We start from the raw sequence: 18569 nt of genomic DNA, 5'->3' as shown, positions 1-18569 counted from the left end.
GTTTCAATTTTTAATTTTTGAATGATGTTAAAATTTTAAATATTAACAATTTTAATAAACAAGCTACGGAATACTACGTAGATTATATGTAGCTACGTGCATGGTTGCTAATTTCAAAGGAAATGATTAAATTTTTTAAGTTAACAAGTTATTCTTAACATCAAATTTATCATGTCATGTTATCTCATCTATTATTTAAGTAAACTTGTAATGAACGATAGGACTTATATTTCGTTTGGAGTTGAAGGGCAGGTCCCATCTTACAACCCACTCTCAACAATGACGCCGTGCACAGGAATATGGATAATAGCAGTTAGTTTAAAATTAATTTGTACAGCAGAATAATGTTATATATCACCACTTTAAATAAATAAATATTATAGCTGAATTGATTCACAATATAAAGGGAAATATAATTAAATAATGTCGATATAAATGAGCACACATGTGATTAAAAATACATTTATTGTCTTATCACTTCCTCGAGCCCTTCCTCTTTGACTTGCCCGGTCGCTGATTCTTTTTATTGCTCGGCTTTTTATTATTCGGCTTAAAGTTCTTAGTTTTAAAATTGAACGGTTTCTTTTTGGCCGAGCTGTTGAATCCTTCCATCTGGTTGGTCGAATCCCTTGTGTTTAACTTGGATCCCTTCTTCTTACCTCCGAAACCAAACTTTTTGTCTTTCATAGCCCTCTTCTTGTTTACTTTCACTGTTGTATTATTCCCCTTACTATTATTTTTGCCTTTATTGTCGTCTAGGAAGTCCAAATCTGTTGATTTTCCTTTCCTCACTCGTTTTAATTGTTCCAACATTTGTCGTTTATCCGCCGCTTGTTTCAATTTCGCATCAACCTAAAACAAAATTTATAACACTATAATGTCATGATCAGAATTTAAAAACTGTTCAAGGGCACACCTCGTCTGCCCGTGATAATGGTTGCTGCAAAGTAACCAAAACGTCGGGCTTATGTAGTTTTTTAAATAATAAAATCCGTGTAGTAAATCCGAATAATACTAGTATCATTTTACTGTACAAGTGGTGTACATATATGGTGTATATGTATGGCTATACTCTACCGAGACCTTAAAATATTTGAATATATATATACATATATATTATTATTATTTTTTTAAACTATCCATTAAAGTACACTGGTAGTGTTTATTATAGCCAAATTGTAAATGGCAGTGACTGGACAATCTCTTCAACTAACCTGAACTCTATGAGCTATCTTCTTCTGTTCCCTCAACTGTCTGACTTTCTCCGTCCGTGCTTGCGCCGCTTGTTTTGCCATCAAATTCTTACGCACTTTCTGCATATGCTCGTCAGATTTTGCCATTTCAGCGAAATAATCATCTGGCCTGAATAAAAAACCTTGTAATAAAATATTGCTGGTAATTTCCCATTGTTAGATCGATAACTGCATTTTTTTTAATAAGGCTGTATTAGTATTATTTTATCTTAATAAAAAATCACAAATTAGGTTGGACTAACAATATAATACCAATTGCTGTACCCACATAACTTTAAAAAAATAAAAAAGATTTATCTTAGAACAATCAAAGAATATTTTATCTACATGTCTTACAAATTATTTATACAAATCTTAGTTTCAAAAAACTATAAACATTAAATAACATATAAGGATAAAGGTGTACCGTTTAGTGGGTATATTAAGATCTTTAAGGCGTTTGATTCCCTCAATCACCGCAGCTTGGGCCTGACGATGGATCAAGTTCTCTCTTTTGAATTCATTCAAAACGGGATCCTGGGAGGGATCATAAAGCACATTTCCTTTTGTATTTTCTTTGATGTTTCTGGAAACATTCTCATATTTACATAGGTGCAGTAACAATAATTTTAAATTAAATACTGTGATACTTTTTTAAGTACTATTAGTAGTACCGTCATTATATTTGTAGGTCAAAAAAACAACTTACTTCCTCCTTTGGGCTGTTTGCTGCATCTGCAACGCGACATCAGGTGCCATGGGTGCTACGGAGTTTACTAGTTCGAGTGTCTCAACCCATGGTAATTTTAGTTCAAACTCTTTCAACTTTGCTTTTAAATCTGCGACATTATTTACATACTTTTTCTGTACCTTTTCTATTTCCTCATTTAATCCGGGTTTTAGTAAACCTTTTGCAAACGCCTCTTGTAACTAAAAATTAAAAACCATTATTAAAACTTATTCAAATTTATATTAACCCTCGTTAATATATGATTCAACTTACGTCTTCGTCCGAATCAACTTCCGTATCACTATCATTTAACACAAAGTCACTCATTATAAATACTTATAAAGCTGCTATAAATATTAGAGTTTGAAATTTACCACTTAATATAAAATCTTGTTTGGTTAGTAAATATAACCTTTTACATGAAGTTTAAAATAAACGTGCATTTGACACCCGACTACAGAATACAGTCTGTATATAACATACAAATGAGCTGTGTTGCCAGAGGCCACTCTAAATTTTGTTTTAGGAAAGGTATAAGAGACTAATGCCGATAATTTAATTTTAATTTTTATACATATAAAAATTGTAATTTTTATTGCCATTACACGTGCTACCATAAAAGTAGCCAGTCACTGTTATTTAATTGTAAAAAAATAACTGTTATTATTAGTCCCCATAAATTTTGCATATCCCAGGGTATTTTAAAAAATGCACAATATTTACTTTGATCCTTTAACAGGTTTCTCAACAGCATAAATGCTTTAATAGTTGTTAGTGACAAACTGTAGAGTTGTTTTTTACAATTAATATTATTTTTTTTACGATTAATATCGAAGTGAATACTTTTTCGACTTGAGAATTTTTGTGTGGTTTTAGGATGGTAATAGACAGTTGTGAAATTTGATTAAGAAGACTCTATTTCGGTATTTTTACACTCCAATACCTGATACCAATGTCGAATACTTTAATTATGTTTTCCAATTTAATAAAGTTAATATTAACATGTATGAAATTCAGATTTTTTATCTTGATCCTGATTATTACTAATAAAAGTCATGGAGTTAACAAAACACATATTTATTACAACATCCAATCCTTCGAAATTCGATAAGATTTTTATTGAGGTAAAAATTCTAAGGCGACTTCCAACAATGTTGGGTTAAACGTTTAACGCTCCTGGGGAGGGGAATAAAAAGAGACGAAGCGAGAGCAAATGGGTGGGTCAATTATGGATTGTACACAATGAGTATGCTAAAAAAAATTTTCTACCCCTCCCTATTTTCATTTCCACATTACGAAGTTTCACTCCATGCACTACTTTTTCCTAAATCTTACTTACTGTATTCAAGACTTTAAAACAATGTCGTCACTTCTAACGATTAAGTCGCTAAATTGGCTTCCATGCAAATTAGTGAATGTCTAATAACATGGAAATAGTGTGCAAAAGAAACTAATAAAATAGCATATAATATTTGATACACTTTATAATTTTTTGAACAAAAACTAATTATTGTTAATAAAAGTATATTTAGAAATAGTAATTTCTGAAAGTCATTTAAATATATTCTAAAAATTACATAGGAAAATTATTAAAAATAACAAAAAATATCTGATAATTTGGACCTGATAATGTTATTATGCGATTATAACATTTTATAACTACCTAATTGTTTAAACTACACTCTGTTTACTATTCACCGTTTTTCTTTCAAAGTGATCTTTATGTAGCTTATATGATACAAAGAAAGAATAAAAAATAAAATAAAATTTTCCTAAAAATCTCTCATGTTATAAAAATTTAAAATGTTATATGGAGATTTTGCAATTCTCGCAACTCTTTCGCAAAAACTATTCTTAAATTTTTGTTTAATTCATTTTAAAACAATTTACTTTTTTTGAGCCTATGTGAATTATTTATAAAATATAAGTTTTGTTACAAAAGATATTAAAGATTATCAATATTTGTAAATGTTTTTCCTAACCACTGTAGTTTCTTTATCTGTGATATGTAGAAAACATTACAATATAGAATTTAACCTACATATATTTATGATGGCCAGAAATGTATTGGTTTATAAATTAATTTAATAATTTTATATTCGTCACAAAAAACAAGAAAAAAAATATTAACATGAATATGCCTACGGGATTAAATAATATTTTTTTGTAAAGTTAAAATTAATTTTACTGCATTAAGTGGTTTAAAAAAAATGGTGTAAGCTTAGGTGTTTAAAATATATATATATTATTTTTAAGTGTATTTTGCGAAATATAATAATACCTAATACTTATTCCAGATAATAAAAAGTTCAAGAGCTTTAATAAAAATGAAAATTAATCTATGGAATTTCATGGATCTCTAATATCTCTTCCTTTTAAAGTCTTAATCAATGACTTTATTAATAAAAATTTTCTTTACATTTTTGGGGAAAATTTCATTTTCTGTCAGTATTTAAAAAGAAATTGAGTTTTTCACGTCTTTTCATAATACTATATTGTAACTTTTATGGCAAAGTACTTAAATTCAATAACTTCTCTAACATTTGACCGGATGTGGTAAGAACTTCGACATGTTCCGTGAAACCCCCCGTTGTTTTGTATCAAGAAAATGCAATGGCCGCCATCTTCGAGTCTTGTGAATGTTTTGGTCGTAGTTTCGAACATTGAGGGCTTTTTCATATATGATATGAAATTATCGAGCAGAATTAGTTTCGCTACGTTATAGGAATTCTGAATTCATTTGTGTGTTGGTTAGTATTACTTTTTATAAGTACTTATTTTCTTATAAAGTGTTTACATCTGGATTTTGTAGTATAACTTTTATAATTTTTACTTTTTGTGACTCTTACTTGTGTTTTAACTTCAGTTACCGGTGATTGTTTAGTAAATTATGTTTACGAAGTTTCGGGAACTATATGAAAATGATATAAATATACAAACCTCATTTTCTTATGTATTTATATATTATCTCTTTGTTACTTAGCGGAATATATGGTACCATTTTTCTAGTTTTTTACCGATTTGTTAACAGGGTTATTAATTATTATATCTATAATATCACATTTTAGGTTAGTGTTTACTTTTTTGATGTTTAGAGACATTACAGTTTTCGTGCTACAATAATGGCGGCAGTGGATTTTAACCTGTCCAAAGATTTTCTTACTTTAAGCTCTCGTAGCTTAGGCTTTTGTGAAGTATTTTGTTTTTATTTATTATATTTTCTCGTAGGAAAGAATAAAATGTGACTTTTGACTAATTTCTGGAACAATGACCTCGACTTGTCTACCGTCATGTATTAGTGGACTAAAAATATTTCCACAAGAGTTATGCCGTGCTCAGAAATTGTTAATGAAGATTGTGCTGGCAGATGGATAAAAAGTCAATTTTCGCTTGCAGTCACGTAAAATAACCTTGGAGGCCGGGAGCTCTCCAAAGCATCATCTCTGGCTTGACCCAAGATGCTATTCTCGGCATGTCGGCGACATCAGAATATGAACCATCGGTCCGGCAAGTAAGTAAACATAATCATTACTTCATTTACAGTGCATAATATCGTATACATAAATGTTAAGACATTGTATGGCTATGGTTATTTTGTTGTGCTAAAGTTACATGTCTAATATTATTTTCCAATAAAATTTTGCTTTTAACTCTGCATTATGTCCATTACAATATTATTTGCATTAAACCTATACTACATATTGGAATACAATTGAATAAAGATTTCCCAATCCTAAGTTGTATTATTGATGCCTCTATGGTTTTGATTTTACAGTCTGTAAGTTTGGTGAGTACATGTGATGCAATTGAAAATATGTTGAATGTATCAAAATTATCACAGAACTTACAAAATGAGGACATTTGATAATGTTTTGAATTATTATTGAAGCACTCTGTGTGATGTATGTTGATTGTATGATAATAAATTCATTGACTGTACAAATGCGTTGCTTAAAACTTACATCGAACTTTGAAAGTCATAGAATCTACTGCTTTATTAATTTGTGTACTGTTACAAAGTATCAATATTTGTTATTTTATGTTCTGCTGTTGCAAAATGTTATAAATATGTTTTATTTAATATAGTAATGATGTTTCAATAATTGTAAAAACGATATTGTTTTAGGGTTACGGGCCGACCACCTCCAGTGATAACATTTATGAGCATGTGTTGGATCACAAATTAATTGATACAATGGATATATCTAGTGTAAGAACCCCAGTACTGAGGGCCGTCACTCTGTCTCCCACCCAGGATCCCGAACCCGATTCCACTAACCCTGAAAGCATAATACAATCTATACATAAAGATAAAAAAGATATTGAATATCACATTACTAAGAGGTGTGAAACTGAAATGTCATTAGACCCCCTTCCTAGAATTGTAAGCATTGAAGAAACTACTTATGATAATGTCGGACATATAGCTTACCATAGCATACAAGAAACAGACGAAGTAGGCAATGGTAATTATGTAGAGAACGCTACACTAATACCTGCCCCTCTGAATGCTGCTATTGTCCAAAATGTGACAAAACTCCCCCAAAACTTTACAATTAATGTAGATGCAGCAGTTGGCAATATTACGGCCATACAGAATGTGTCTCAAGATGTAACGGGTAACCAAACTCTATGGCTGCCAACGATCCTCGCTACAAGTGCTACTACGGATAGTAAAAGTGAAGAGGAGACGCCGCCGGGCGTGTCGCAAATAATCATTACAAGTGAGAGCTATGTTAATGATGTCAGTCACACCGGACGGAGAACTAATATCATAACAGAAACAAACTATATAAATCGACCGAAGACATCTAAGGTTCAGATCTTAAGTAATATATCGCTACCTAAAAATTCTAACTACTCCCAACAATATATAGCCCAAGGCAAGGAGGTGAACGCTCCTGTATACGGAACCCAGAATCATGTGTATAAACTGAATACAAATGTTGTATCTCAGAAACATTTAAACAGCACTATGCTAAGCACAAAACCTCCGAAAAGCCAATCTCTAATAGGTGCTACTCTATCTCCGAGTGTTATAAATAATAGTCCAATTAAAAACGTGCCATACGGTCACACATACTCCAAAAGCACAAACGTAAATAAGGTAAACAATGGTGCTAATGTCAACACTATGGTAACTGCAGCGACCGGTAACACTCAATGCCACATTTTATCCAGAGTTGTGTCCGGACCTAACAAAATATCTGTACATTCTGGTCGAAAATCTGTAAATACATTCAAAGGGTCTAAAAACTCAACAACCAGTCAGAAGAATCAGTCTAGGTCTATAAAAATCATTCAGCAGACTGGCAGCGCTCATAAGTCTGAAAATAAATCGTGGTCGGCGAATAACGCGACGTACAAGAACCAAGGCACAAGTTACGGGGTTATAGAATCTAATACTTCCAAAGTTATACAGAAAGTTGGAAGTCCCACGCATAAAAACCAGCAGACCATGACTCTACAGAAGGTTCCTAAAGGCGAGCGTCTAGTGTTGCAGTCGCCTTGCGGGCCGGTCCTATTGTCCACGGCTCCATTGAGTAGTAGTTTACCCAAAGGCCCCCACTACGTTCAGTCAGGTTCTACTCCCAATCTCAGATATGTTCAAACCTACGGTCCCGACAACCAGCTCTCTACAGTTTCCCAAGTGTCGGCTAACCAACAGTTGACTGCTCAGATTTTACAGTCGCTATCTCAGCCCAAACTCATATTACAGAGTCCTACACAGATTCAACCAGTGAAAAATAATATAATACAACCACCCCTTGTGGAGGAACCAGCAGATATAAAACCTGTCAATCAAAAGAGGATTGTATTGTAAGGAAATTATATATATATATGTACATTTTTTCATAATAATTATTTATAATCTAATAAGTTTTCTTGTTTCAGTGGTGACAAATCTACGCTTCTGACAGCCGATGATATCATCGGTATGGAGGAAAAGCCAAACCTGTCGGAGGAATTGCGTCGATATTCATATCAGCCGCTAGCATTTGTGATGCTGGATCATACATATGCCTTGCCAGCTCAAAAACAACCGACAGTCAGCACTCCGACAACAACAATCTCATCAGTGTCACCAGTGATCTCGTCGCCGGCGACAACAACAGCACCGATGAGTCCTATGAAGTCATCGCCGATCGCTACAGTATCCCAAGAAACTGCAGCGCCTATACCGACAAGCGCTATCGTAGCTCCGACGACGACAGCGCAGTCGTCTCTCACATACAAGTCTTCCATCCAAGATGACGACACGGCATCTGTGATATCTTCTATAGAAGGTGAGAGGCGACCTCCCGCCCCGGGTGGCAGTGACACAGAAACCGCTCCCGAAGGAGAGGAAGAGGGAAAAACGAGGTGCATCTGCGACTTCACCCACGACGACGGTTATATGATATGCTGCGATCGATGCGGCGAGTGGCAGCACGTGGATTGCATGGGCATCGACAGGAACAACATACCCGACGCATACATGTGTGAGCTCTGTCAACCGAGGACTATCGACCGGCGACACGCTAGGGCCATCCAACTGAGAAAGAGAGAGGAATTAAGCGCTCTGGGGGCATCGGATTCCGATTCGTCTGAATGTAGTCGACCGCCAGGACAGAGAAGGAAACGTCTACTGACCGTTACCACGTACACTAACACCAGCGGATCCTGTGTCACGACGTACAACTCTAATTTGCCTGTATTGCCGCCATTACCTCAACCCACAGTATCGCCTCTGCCGAAACGGGGCCCGAAACGTCCCAAGAAAGCTGAAGTTGTGAGGAAGTGTACGAAGAGAAAACTGACGGAGAAGAGAGTCAAGAGGAAGAAAGAGATGTTATTAAACAGGAGCAAGTATAATTCCACTATACCCTCGGGCCAATCACACTGGCGGGACCTGTACGAGCTGGCTATGACAAATCATTATAGTCCGGAATTAAGAGCTAAAATCATGAAATACAGCAGCAAACTCGGAAGCACGCCGAATATGGCTTCGGCTATTACAGCGCATTTATGTACTACGGTACCACATGCGGGCGGGAAAATACTCATCGCCACAAAAGAACTGAAAGAAAATACTCCTGTTATAGAATTACGAGGCAAGTACATGCTTTCAAATCAACACAGGCCTCAACTGCAAAACACTGCTCGGGCGGGAAGCCAAAAACCGGGTCCCTTTGTGTTCTTCTACAGGTTACCGAAAGATAATACACAAATATGTATCGACACTCGGACCTATGGGAACGAGGCGAGATTCGTTCGTAGATCCTGTAAACCGAATGCCGAATTGCAACACTGCATAGTTAAAGGAGCGTTGCACGTCTACTTGGTGTCCATTACTGACATACCGTCGAATACTGAAATAACCGTCGGTCATGACACGAACGGCAGCAAACAGCCTTGCGCCTGCGGGAATCCCAAGCACTGCAAGGTGAACGGGTTGAGTGTGATCGTGCCTCGCAAAAGCTTGGACTACCCTCAGAGAGAGAAAAGTAAAAGGAGCAGATGTTACAGTTCCTCGTCACCGGTCTCTCCGCCGCCAGCTCCGGTTTTGCCCACAGTGAAGGATATTCCAGCGCCATTTTCACCAAAATGTGAGAAGAAGTCTCCTCTCAAATATGAGTATCCACCGATGTCCCCTGTGAAAGAACCGCCTGTATTGTCGTTAGATTATAATCCGGCACCGTTGAAGTTTGACCTGTTCCAAGACTTCAAACAGGAAAATCAAGAGTTCGATCTCACCGCCAAAGAAGAGATGAAGTCTGATTTGGACGAGCCAGATTTTATCAAAATCGAGCCTAAAGTTGAAGAGCCTTTACTTGAACCGGAAGAGGAACCCGAACCGGAAACGATTCCAGTTCCGGACGAACCGGAGCCTGAACCTGTTACAGAGGAAAGCCTGGAAACCAAAGAGGAAATGCTTCTGTCGCCACCGCCGCCTCCACCGCCGCCCGAAGAACCAGAACCAGAACCGGAGCCGGAACCAGAACCAGAACTGGATCCTGAACCGGAACCGGAACCAGAAGTTGATAGAAAAGACGAGGAACAGGCGACAGAATTTAAAAGCGAAGCTGAAAGACCTGTGACCAGGGAATTGGCAGCTAAGTCAGCATGTCACGACAGGTCGGCACGGTCTAGCCGCACCACGTGCGTCAACCAAGACTCGCTGGACTACAAGACCGACGACTCACAGGACAAGCTCCCCACCAAGACCAGTAAAGATAAAGACAAACGGAAAATGGTAAGGAAATGTTATTATAGAGACAGGGTTATAGTTCAATGTAATTTATTCTCAGGTGAAATAATGGAAATTTAAACTTTGCAGACTCGGGAAGAACGCAAGATGGAAGCGATAATGAAGGCTTTTGAGAGAATGGAAAAGGCACAGCAGCGGAAGCAGGAAGTGAAAGAAAGACAGAAGAGAAGAGAGTCAGACCCACATCCTCACACTGAGAAAGAGGAAGAAGAGGACTTGAACTGCCTCTCCAAGAAGAGAAAGAAGTAAGCTTATATATTAGTACATAACAACATGTCTGTAGAGCTATTGTTTATACTGTCAAGGTCAAAACACAAGGTCACGTGACATACTTTGTATAACATTTAACTATTCAAGTACAATGATTTAAATTACGCTGTTATTTTAAGACGTAAAGGACGCGCCCGGACAGCGTCTCAGTCGAATAGACGCAGGTTGAACTCCGCTGATAGTGATATGGTGACGTCAGGAGACGAGGCACAGGCTATGTCGCCCAGAGCACCGTCCAGGCAGGACCAGTCTCTCCCGTCCGCAGACACAGATAGGCCACACGAAGCCGCAGAGGTGAGATTCATTCAATAACTCACTCCATATTGATTTATATTTAAATCAGTCCTGATTCTAACGAATTCATTTTCAGGATCTCGGACTGAGTCCCGCGTGTCTGCTGGTGGAGGCGGCCGTGGGTTCGGTGGAATCGGCCTTCAAACTTCCAAAGACGAAGAAGACTATGGCGACTGAATGGGTCGGCAGGTCTCCCGAGAGGACGCCTTCGCCGTACCAATCGCCTTACAGACCGGCCTTAGTGTCAGCGCCCTCGCTGGAGAGTCTCGTCCGAGTGGCGTCCACAATGATAGGAGACCTCAGTAGGACCCCTGACTACCAGGACGACGAGCATCACTCGCCGCCGCGGACACCGGGCAGAGACAGGAACAGACCTCCGAAGAAGGCGAGGCGGATAACGAGGAGCAACCCCGCGGAAGTCACCGAAGTGCTTCCGGTGCAACATAGTGCCAAGAAGAGATGGCTGCGGCAAGCCATCAGCGAGGAAAGCGACTCCCCGAACGTCGGTGGGTTAAAGACTAGTTTTCAGAGAACAATATTACAACTGACTTGTGCAAAATTGCTCAGTTACGAAATATGTACGGTAGTTGTAAAATTGTTCTCTGCCACTTAGATATAACTACTACATCACTAGTCATACTAATTTTTAAAATGTAGAAACATTCGTTCCAGAATCGCCGCCAAACGAAATGGTCACACCCTTGAAAAAGAGGCGCATGGCGAGGGAATCTCTCTCCTGCGAACAGAACCCGATCGTGCCTGTGAGTTATAATTTTACATCATTTTATTTAAGTTTTATTTTTTATTTACTCAAATAAAGCTTTATTCTATACAGTGCAACGATGAGACGTCGCCGATATTGACATCGGAGGACTCCCCAGTAAAGGACGACTCGCTATGTTTAGCGCGTCAGTACAAGAGGAACATCATGGACATGTACAGTCGGGACAGGACGCGCTCGGACAGCGGGCAGGGGTCGGACGACCAGTGTAACATAGACCACGACGTCCTCAACGTCAACATCAAGGGAGCCCACGACACCGAACACATCAGGCGAATCATAGGAGTCCCCACGCCCGAGGACGAGGCGCCGCCCGAGATCACCGGCTCGAGCTCACCGGTCAACAACAACAACAACCTGGAGCTGGAGGAGAGTCTGTACGATAAAGTCGTACCCATGGACATAGACACCACCGTCATCACGCAGACCAAGATAGAGTCCAACGACCTGCTGGCGGACATGAAGGGCATCGAGAGCCCCAACGACAAGGCGAACAGCTCCCAGTCCGCAGACACCAGCGGCAACTCCTCGCCGCAGAGAGACGAGATGGACGACATACAGAAAAAGATACACTCCTTCCACACCGAGAACATCATGATACTGAAGAGCAGGAACAAGAAACCGCCCAAGGAAAAGAGGAAGAAGGTCAACCTGAACTTCGACCTCAACATGGTGGATGACCGGGTCAGCATACAGTTGCGGACCGACGACGACTCCAGCTCCAAGTCCTCGGAGCTCAACGGAGACGGCCACGACGACCCTGACGACAAGCTGCACGTGGCGCCAGAGAACATTCCGCTGCCGCCCGTGGAGTCCATCCCGCTGCCCGCGCCAGAGACCATCCCGTTGCCCGAGGAACCCGCCCCGCTGGCGCTCATCTCCTCCCCCGAGACCATCCCGCTGCCCGAGGAGACCATGAAGCCTCTCAAACCCGTCAACGCCATCCCCCACACGGAGAGAGCCGACCGGAGAGAAAAGGAGCCCGCCGACACGATGTCCTTCTCCACCAGGTTCAATTCCACCGGCCTGTTCTCGGGGATATTCAGCAACATCGCGCACAAGTATAGAGTGGACGGCTGCATCAACGAAAACATACCCAACATGTCGATCATTAAGAGTGCTATAGACAGGACTACAAGTTTAGATAATAGTTTGTTCGACAAGGAGAGTGCGGGTCAGGTGGACGAGCTGAAGAGTGTACAGGAGATCCTCACCCGCGTTAACAATATGGACTCTAATAACAGTGTGTTGTTGTCGGGGGTGCTTCGGGGCTCGGGGGTCGCGGGCGGCGCGGCAGGGAGCGGCTCCACCCCCCTCCGATACGGAGCGAGGGTCAACGACCCGCGCCTGCATCCGCCACCGCAGGACAAACCGAAACCTGTCAGGAGAAAGGTCAGTGGACAGAACTCCCTCTAACTTGTAGTTGATATTCCTACAACAACAGACGCATTCGCAGTAGCTCGTCTAGCGATAACATAGAGAGTGAATCCTGGACCACGACAACCTAATAATATGAAGTCGCTCGGGTGCCCTGGAGTATTGAGCTTGACTCATTCAATGCACCATTCCTTATCATTTCAATGCGTCCTTGTACTCGGCTAACCCTGAACCTGTATTTCAGTAATGTGGGTTATGTTATATTTTATTAAGGCCATTTTATATTTCCAGCTGTCTATATCAGAGTACCGCCTGCGACATAAATGTGTGGAGGGGAGCGAGTGGGGCGGCGGGGAGGCCGGGGAGGAGGAGGGCTCGCGCTCCTCCGCCTCGCTCTCCCCGCAGAGACTGGACGCGGCCGCGGCGCTGGCGGCCGACGACCTGGAGCAGAGGCTGCACAGGGACCTGGCCGCGCACCAACCCAAGGGTACGGAAATACATACACACGCCCACAACACGCACGCACGCACGCACATAGACTCAGGTCCGGTATAGGAACTGCGTCTGAAGTATATAGGCGATTCAAACTATCCGTGACACTCACCGGACCTTATATATATAGGTATATATATCTCAGATACTCGATGAATGGGCATCGACTGCAAAATATATGTTATTGATACAATTGTAGGTTATATACATTAATTATTGTATATTATGCATACACATACACGTATGAGTACTCGCCAAGCAACAATACGTTATTATAATAAAAACACATTAGTCATTCAAATACAACAGTGACTTTAATCCGAGCTCATCATGCATCTGTAGCGATGTGTGGTAACAGACGGATGTTTGATTATATTTAAATTCTTACGTACAATACACAAGGCTGATAACACGTAACACTAGTGTGGGACGGGTCCGCGACAGGGAGATAACAACGCAGTGTGGCAAATTATAAATTAAAGATACATACATGTTACTATGGCGGCAACGAGAGGAACTTGTTATTTTTAATAAATTTGAATAATATCCCAAGCGAGTCTAATCAATCTCATAAAGGCCGTCCATTGTCGTACGCGATCACAGGTCGACCTTGGAGTTTGGACTTATTGTTAAGGATTTTTTAATTAACCTCGCCGTCGCATAAGATGTTGTAGAGATTAAATAACTTTTTTTACAATAAAAATTCGTTTCCATAAAAAATTTCCACTCAATTATTATTATTATTATTATTATTTAATAATGTATATTAATGTGCATGACGTGTTATATTACAGGCGTGTTCGACGCTCAGCCGACGGCGTCTGAACGACAGAGAGAGAACCTCAGCTCGCGGCTGCGAAGAGAGTTCGGTCTGGCGCTGCCCGAGGAGGAACACCACGAACACGGTGAGGGGACGTACATACACACAGACACACAATAAGACATACACACACATACATACATACTGCACACACATACATACTGCACACACATCTATACTGCACACACACACATACTGCACACACATACATACTGCACACACATACATACTGCACACACATCTATACTGCACACACACACATACTGCACACACATACATACTGCACACACACACATACTGCACACACACACATACTGCACACACACACATACTGCACACACATACATACTGTACACACATACATACTGCACACACATACATACTGCACACACACACATACTGCACACACACACACATACTGCACACACATACATACTGTACACACACACATACTGCACACACACACATACTGCACACACATACATACTGTACACACATACATACTGCACACACATACATACTGCACACACACATACTGCACACACACACATACTGCACACACACACATACTGCACACACACACATACTGTACACACATACATACTGCACACACACACATACTGCACACACACACATACTGCACACACACACATACTGCACACACACACATACTGCACACACACACATACTGCACACACATACATACTGCACACACATCTATACTGCACACACACACATACTGCACACACATACATACTGCACACACACACATACTGCACACACACACATACTGCACACACATACATACTGCACACACGCACATACTGCACACACACACATACTGCACACACACACACATACTGCACACACACACACACGCGCGCGCGCACACACACGCGCGCGCGCACACACACACACACACACACATATACATGCATACATAGAAATTGTCGGGGATAATGCAAGTCTGCTTATCCGCATTAGAAGCAGGTCGACAGAGAAAGTGAAATATATACTTAATAATTTTCGAAATTGAGTGACTAAAGATAATTTTTAAACAGTAAGTAACTCATTACTAACTGTACAAAGCGGCCTAATAAGTCATTAAATTTAGTAAATTATTAAGTTTTACACTTCCTCTGCCGATCTGCTTGGAATGCAGGAAGCGTCCGAGGCGAGTGACTCGGTCTCGCACTGCCCCGCCTTAGTCTCGGTCAGCGTATAACCTTGCACTCCCTGATGTTCCAGATCCCTCCAAGAGGTGCGACAGGTAGAGCCGGCCGCCAGCTCGGCGCCGCCCCGACGCGTGTTTGGATTTTCTTCATTTCATTTTCAAACGTTTTCTGCGAGTACAAATTGTTTTTTTATTATTATTATTCCTCTCTGTACATATTGTATATAGGTGTTGTAAGGAACCCGTCGTGGTACGCGCGTATGATGGTATATATAAAAAAGATTTTTATATATATGTACACGTTTATGTATCTTGAATATGTTTATTTATTAGACGTGTCGTCTCGGTCGGTTAAGAGTTTTGTACGCATAATGTGTAAGTAAATTATAGTTGTTTTATTGTTTGTTTTTATATTTGTATACCGGCGGCGGGTCCGGCGCCCGGCGACACTCATACAGTTTAAATGTTTTGTTAACGGAATATATATGAGATGCTTTTAGAATTTGCTGTGCAAGTGATGTTTACGCGTGTAATGAAGAGTATGACGCTGTGATGTAGGCTGAGAATTAAACAATGGCGTGCGTAACACGAGTCGGCGTCGGCACATTGGGTACGGCGTTGGTAGTTTATTCAATAATCTACACAGTGCAGTATTAGCGGTGGCTATAGAACGAGAAACGGCAAACTGTCCGTATTCGGTGTGCCGATGTAAACTTGTGGTAGGCGTACAGCCCGCGAAGTGCTTTATTATACATTAAATACGAAGAATGGAACATCGACGGCATTATACTCTGCGAAGGTTGTTACTAGTGAGGGACTGACTGAGCGGAGACTCCGATATTAATACCTTTGACAAATAAAATTAAGAAAAAAAAAATGTATAAATTAGCTATTATTTTTCAACATTGATGAAATTGTGACTTTATCTAACAGTTAATAAGCCGAGCGTGTGTGATGTAACAACGAATAGCCAGCCCAGTGATGAGTTCTATATTCGCTCGTTTTCTATAGAGGCCTAATATTTTTTTTGCCGAATTTTACTTTAAGGTTTTATATTGTGGTTGCTATGTGTCGTAGTGTGACTACGAACCCAGCCCAGTCCGTGAGCCGGCCACAGATTATAAAGAAATAGAAGAGTCGCGTGCCGAATGGCTGTTATATATTCTGTGGAAGCATTTGTAACAGCTTCGATGCCGAACCTGTACTGTTTAGATAATCTCATGTGAATTTTAAGTTATGTATTGCTTTTATATATATTTCTCTATAGTCTAGGAGACCTCGTCAAGTAACCGCCTAAACGTTATTTAATAAGGCACATAGACCCGTAAAAAATTTGTGTTCATTGATAATCTTAATATACGCGATGTTATCAGATAACCCGATGATTTTTTCCGCTTACAGAACTTTTATTATGTGTTTCATTATATTTAAAATATAACTGTTTTGTACAAACCAATCGCCGCCGATCGGATTTAACGTAATATATTTTTATCGTTCACATATTTATTAATTTATTTATACTTTAAAAAAATGGTCACGCTTACGTTCCGTTCGTTGCGTTCGTTACGTTTTGTATATATCCGGACGCGTAACAGTATATAATAGATCTATCTACTTACGGAAACATCTACACATTGCATAATTATTATATCTAGGTATTAGAAACGGTTGCAATACGCCTAAAGGCAAACAAACAAACATATAGCGAGTAGATCGATAGGAATTAACAATGATCCGAGGTTTATTTGTGATTTTATATTTTTGTATAGAAAAAAAATAATAATAAATAATAATAATAATAAAATTGTAGACTATATTTTGGATCCGATTTTATGATTGGTGATGAAGCGGCGGGCGTGAGGGGAGCCGAGGACTTGTAAATATAATGGGGTCGCTCTGTAAATGTCATCGGGAAGCGGTATGTCGAGAGCTGTACATAGAGGGGACGACGGCTGGCTCTAGCAGCGAGCGTGTCCGAGGAGAAATGTTTGTGATAAAATTTTAAATATCATAAAGTAGAACAGTGTCTTGTAAATAATGTTAATTGTAAGCAAAATGCTGCATATATTTTGTTAAAGATGTCCCAAATAGTATGATTTGCGTCGGCGGACCGCGGCTGCGGCGCGCTGCAATATAATATATCGGTTTATTTTAAGGTTTAAGCGGATCGTAACATAGAGCTGTGTATTATCCAGATGTTAAATAATTATTATTTCCTTCTTAATGTTTGAGGTAAGCATGTAAAATTTAAAATAATATAGAATAAAAGATGTTATGATAATTAATTACATAAAATCTTGGTTTAAATCTCACGCCTTTCCTTTCATCCTTGTTGCAGAACATCCGACCCCGCTACTAGTGTAAACCTTGTTAAATAAGTTCAAAATTATTATATTATATAAAACATGTTCAGTATAAGCAGAAATAATCATAATCGGGTACCTATAAGATAACAATACCTCTTCTCTCGTGTATATCAATATAAATAACATATACTATTAAAAAGTAATTAAAATTCTAAAACTATTTTTTTATGTTATATTAATGAGTTATAGCATTATTTTGTGATTTTACAATATTCTTCACTTGTATAAATTTTAATAAATGAGATAAGTAACACTTTGTCACGCTTCTACAAGCTGCTGTTGTATGTACGTAAGGGAATCTTTGAGACTATTTTTCTCCAGTTTCAAGAAGTCTGGTGAATTTGAAACTTCACACGCCTCAAAGACCAATGACAATGAAATAATTAAATTATCGTGTTCAGGATTGCCAGGACTCAAAAAGAACTTATTATTGTAACAGAATAACTCGACTAGTAAGCGTGGACTGAATGATTATTGAAGGTTACATGACTCTTCCAACATGGAGAAAAGACATGTATAGCTCTAATAGGTGCTGAAATTCAGTATATGAGAAGATAAACAGATTTAAGTCTATCTGGCCCAGTGAATTTTAAGTCTTAAATAAATTTTAAGCTCATTTTAAAATCCTATTTAGCGGCCATTTTGATGTTGCCATGTTATAAGCTTTTTAAATAAATTTTCAAAGTAAAGGATTGTATGAAAAATTTAATAATTTGATCCATTTCACTGAGGGTGATGGTAAGAACTGAAATTTGTTAATTTATTAAAATAATAAAAACCAA

The 18569-nt window shown here is 39.3% G+C and overlaps 2 protein-coding genes across 3 annotated transcripts; one reads left to right on the top strand and one right to left on the bottom strand.

Annotated features, from left to right (window-relative positions):
• Positions 1–448: 448 nt before the first annotated feature.
• Positions 449–2434, bottom strand: LOC116765968 (probable rRNA-processing protein EBP2 homolog). The gene is made up of 5 exons (XM_032655620.2): positions 2236–2434; positions 1942–2162; positions 1660–1818; positions 1215–1362; positions 449–852 (listed from the first exon to the last, which is right to left on the bottom strand). The coding sequence occupies exons 1-5, from the start codon at positions 2287–2289 to the stop codon at positions 475–477; spliced, it is 960 nt and encodes a 319-aa protein (XP_032511511.2). The 5' UTR covers positions 2290–2434; the 3' UTR covers positions 449–474.
• A 2117-nt stretch (positions 2435–4551) lies between these two features.
• On the top strand, positions 4552–17728 carry LOC116765832 (uncharacterized). 2 transcript variants are annotated; one of them, XM_032655434.2, is made up of 12 exons: positions 4552–4712; positions 5359–5473; positions 6089–7782; positions 7858–10198; positions 10283–10458; positions 10603–10777; positions 10854–11283; positions 11435–11538; positions 11613–12950; positions 13227–13422; positions 14222–14332; positions 15496–17728. In XM_032655434.2, the coding sequence occupies exons 2-12, from the start codon at positions 5435–5437 to the stop codon at positions 15519–15521; spliced, it is 6630 nt and encodes a 2209-aa protein (XP_032511325.2). In that variant the 5' UTR covers positions 4552–4712; positions 5359–5434; the 3' UTR covers positions 15522–17728. The 2 variants fall into 2 exon arrangements, with proteins under 2 accessions (XP_032511325.2, XP_032511323.2); XM_032655432.2 differs by having other exon boundaries at positions 5191–5473.
• Positions 17729–18569: the final 841 nt, after the last annotated feature.

Source organism: Danaus plexippus, chromosome 11 (genome assembly GCF_018135715.1).
Source record: "Danaus plexippus chromosome 11, MEX_DaPlex, whole genome shotgun sequence".
NCBI lineage: Eukaryota > Metazoa > Arthropoda > Insecta > Lepidoptera > Nymphalidae > Danaus > Danaus plexippus.
The sequence above is the reverse complement of the archived record's forward strand: the minus strand, read 5'-3'. Positions and strand labels throughout refer to the sequence as shown.

Bases quoted from the DNA above. Each gene is read 5' to 3' on its own strand.
- LOC116765968 (XM_032655620.2), bottom strand. From the start codon at position 2,289: ATGAGTGACTTTGTGTTAAATGATAGTGATACGGAAGTTGATTCGGAC. The intron at 1,819-1,941 runs GTAAGTTGTTTT...GAATGTTTCCAG, and splicing joins CAAACAGCCCAAAGGAGGAA to AAACATCAAAGAAAATACAA. The intron at 1,363-1,659 runs GTACACCTTTAT...TTTTTTATTCAG, and splicing joins CTTAATATACCCACTAAACG to GCCAGATGATTATTTCGCTG.
- LOC116765832 (XM_032655434.2), top strand. From the start codon at position 5,435: ATGTCGGCGACATCAGAATATGAACCATCGGTCCGGCAA. The intron at 12,951-13,226 runs GTCAGTGGACAG...TTATATTTCCAG, and splicing joins CGAAACCTGTCAGGAGAAAG to CTGTCTATATCAGAGTACCG. The intron at 13,423-14,221 runs GTACGGAAATAC...GTTATATTACAG, and splicing joins GGCCGCGCACCAACCCAAGG to GCGTGTTCGACGCTCAGCCG.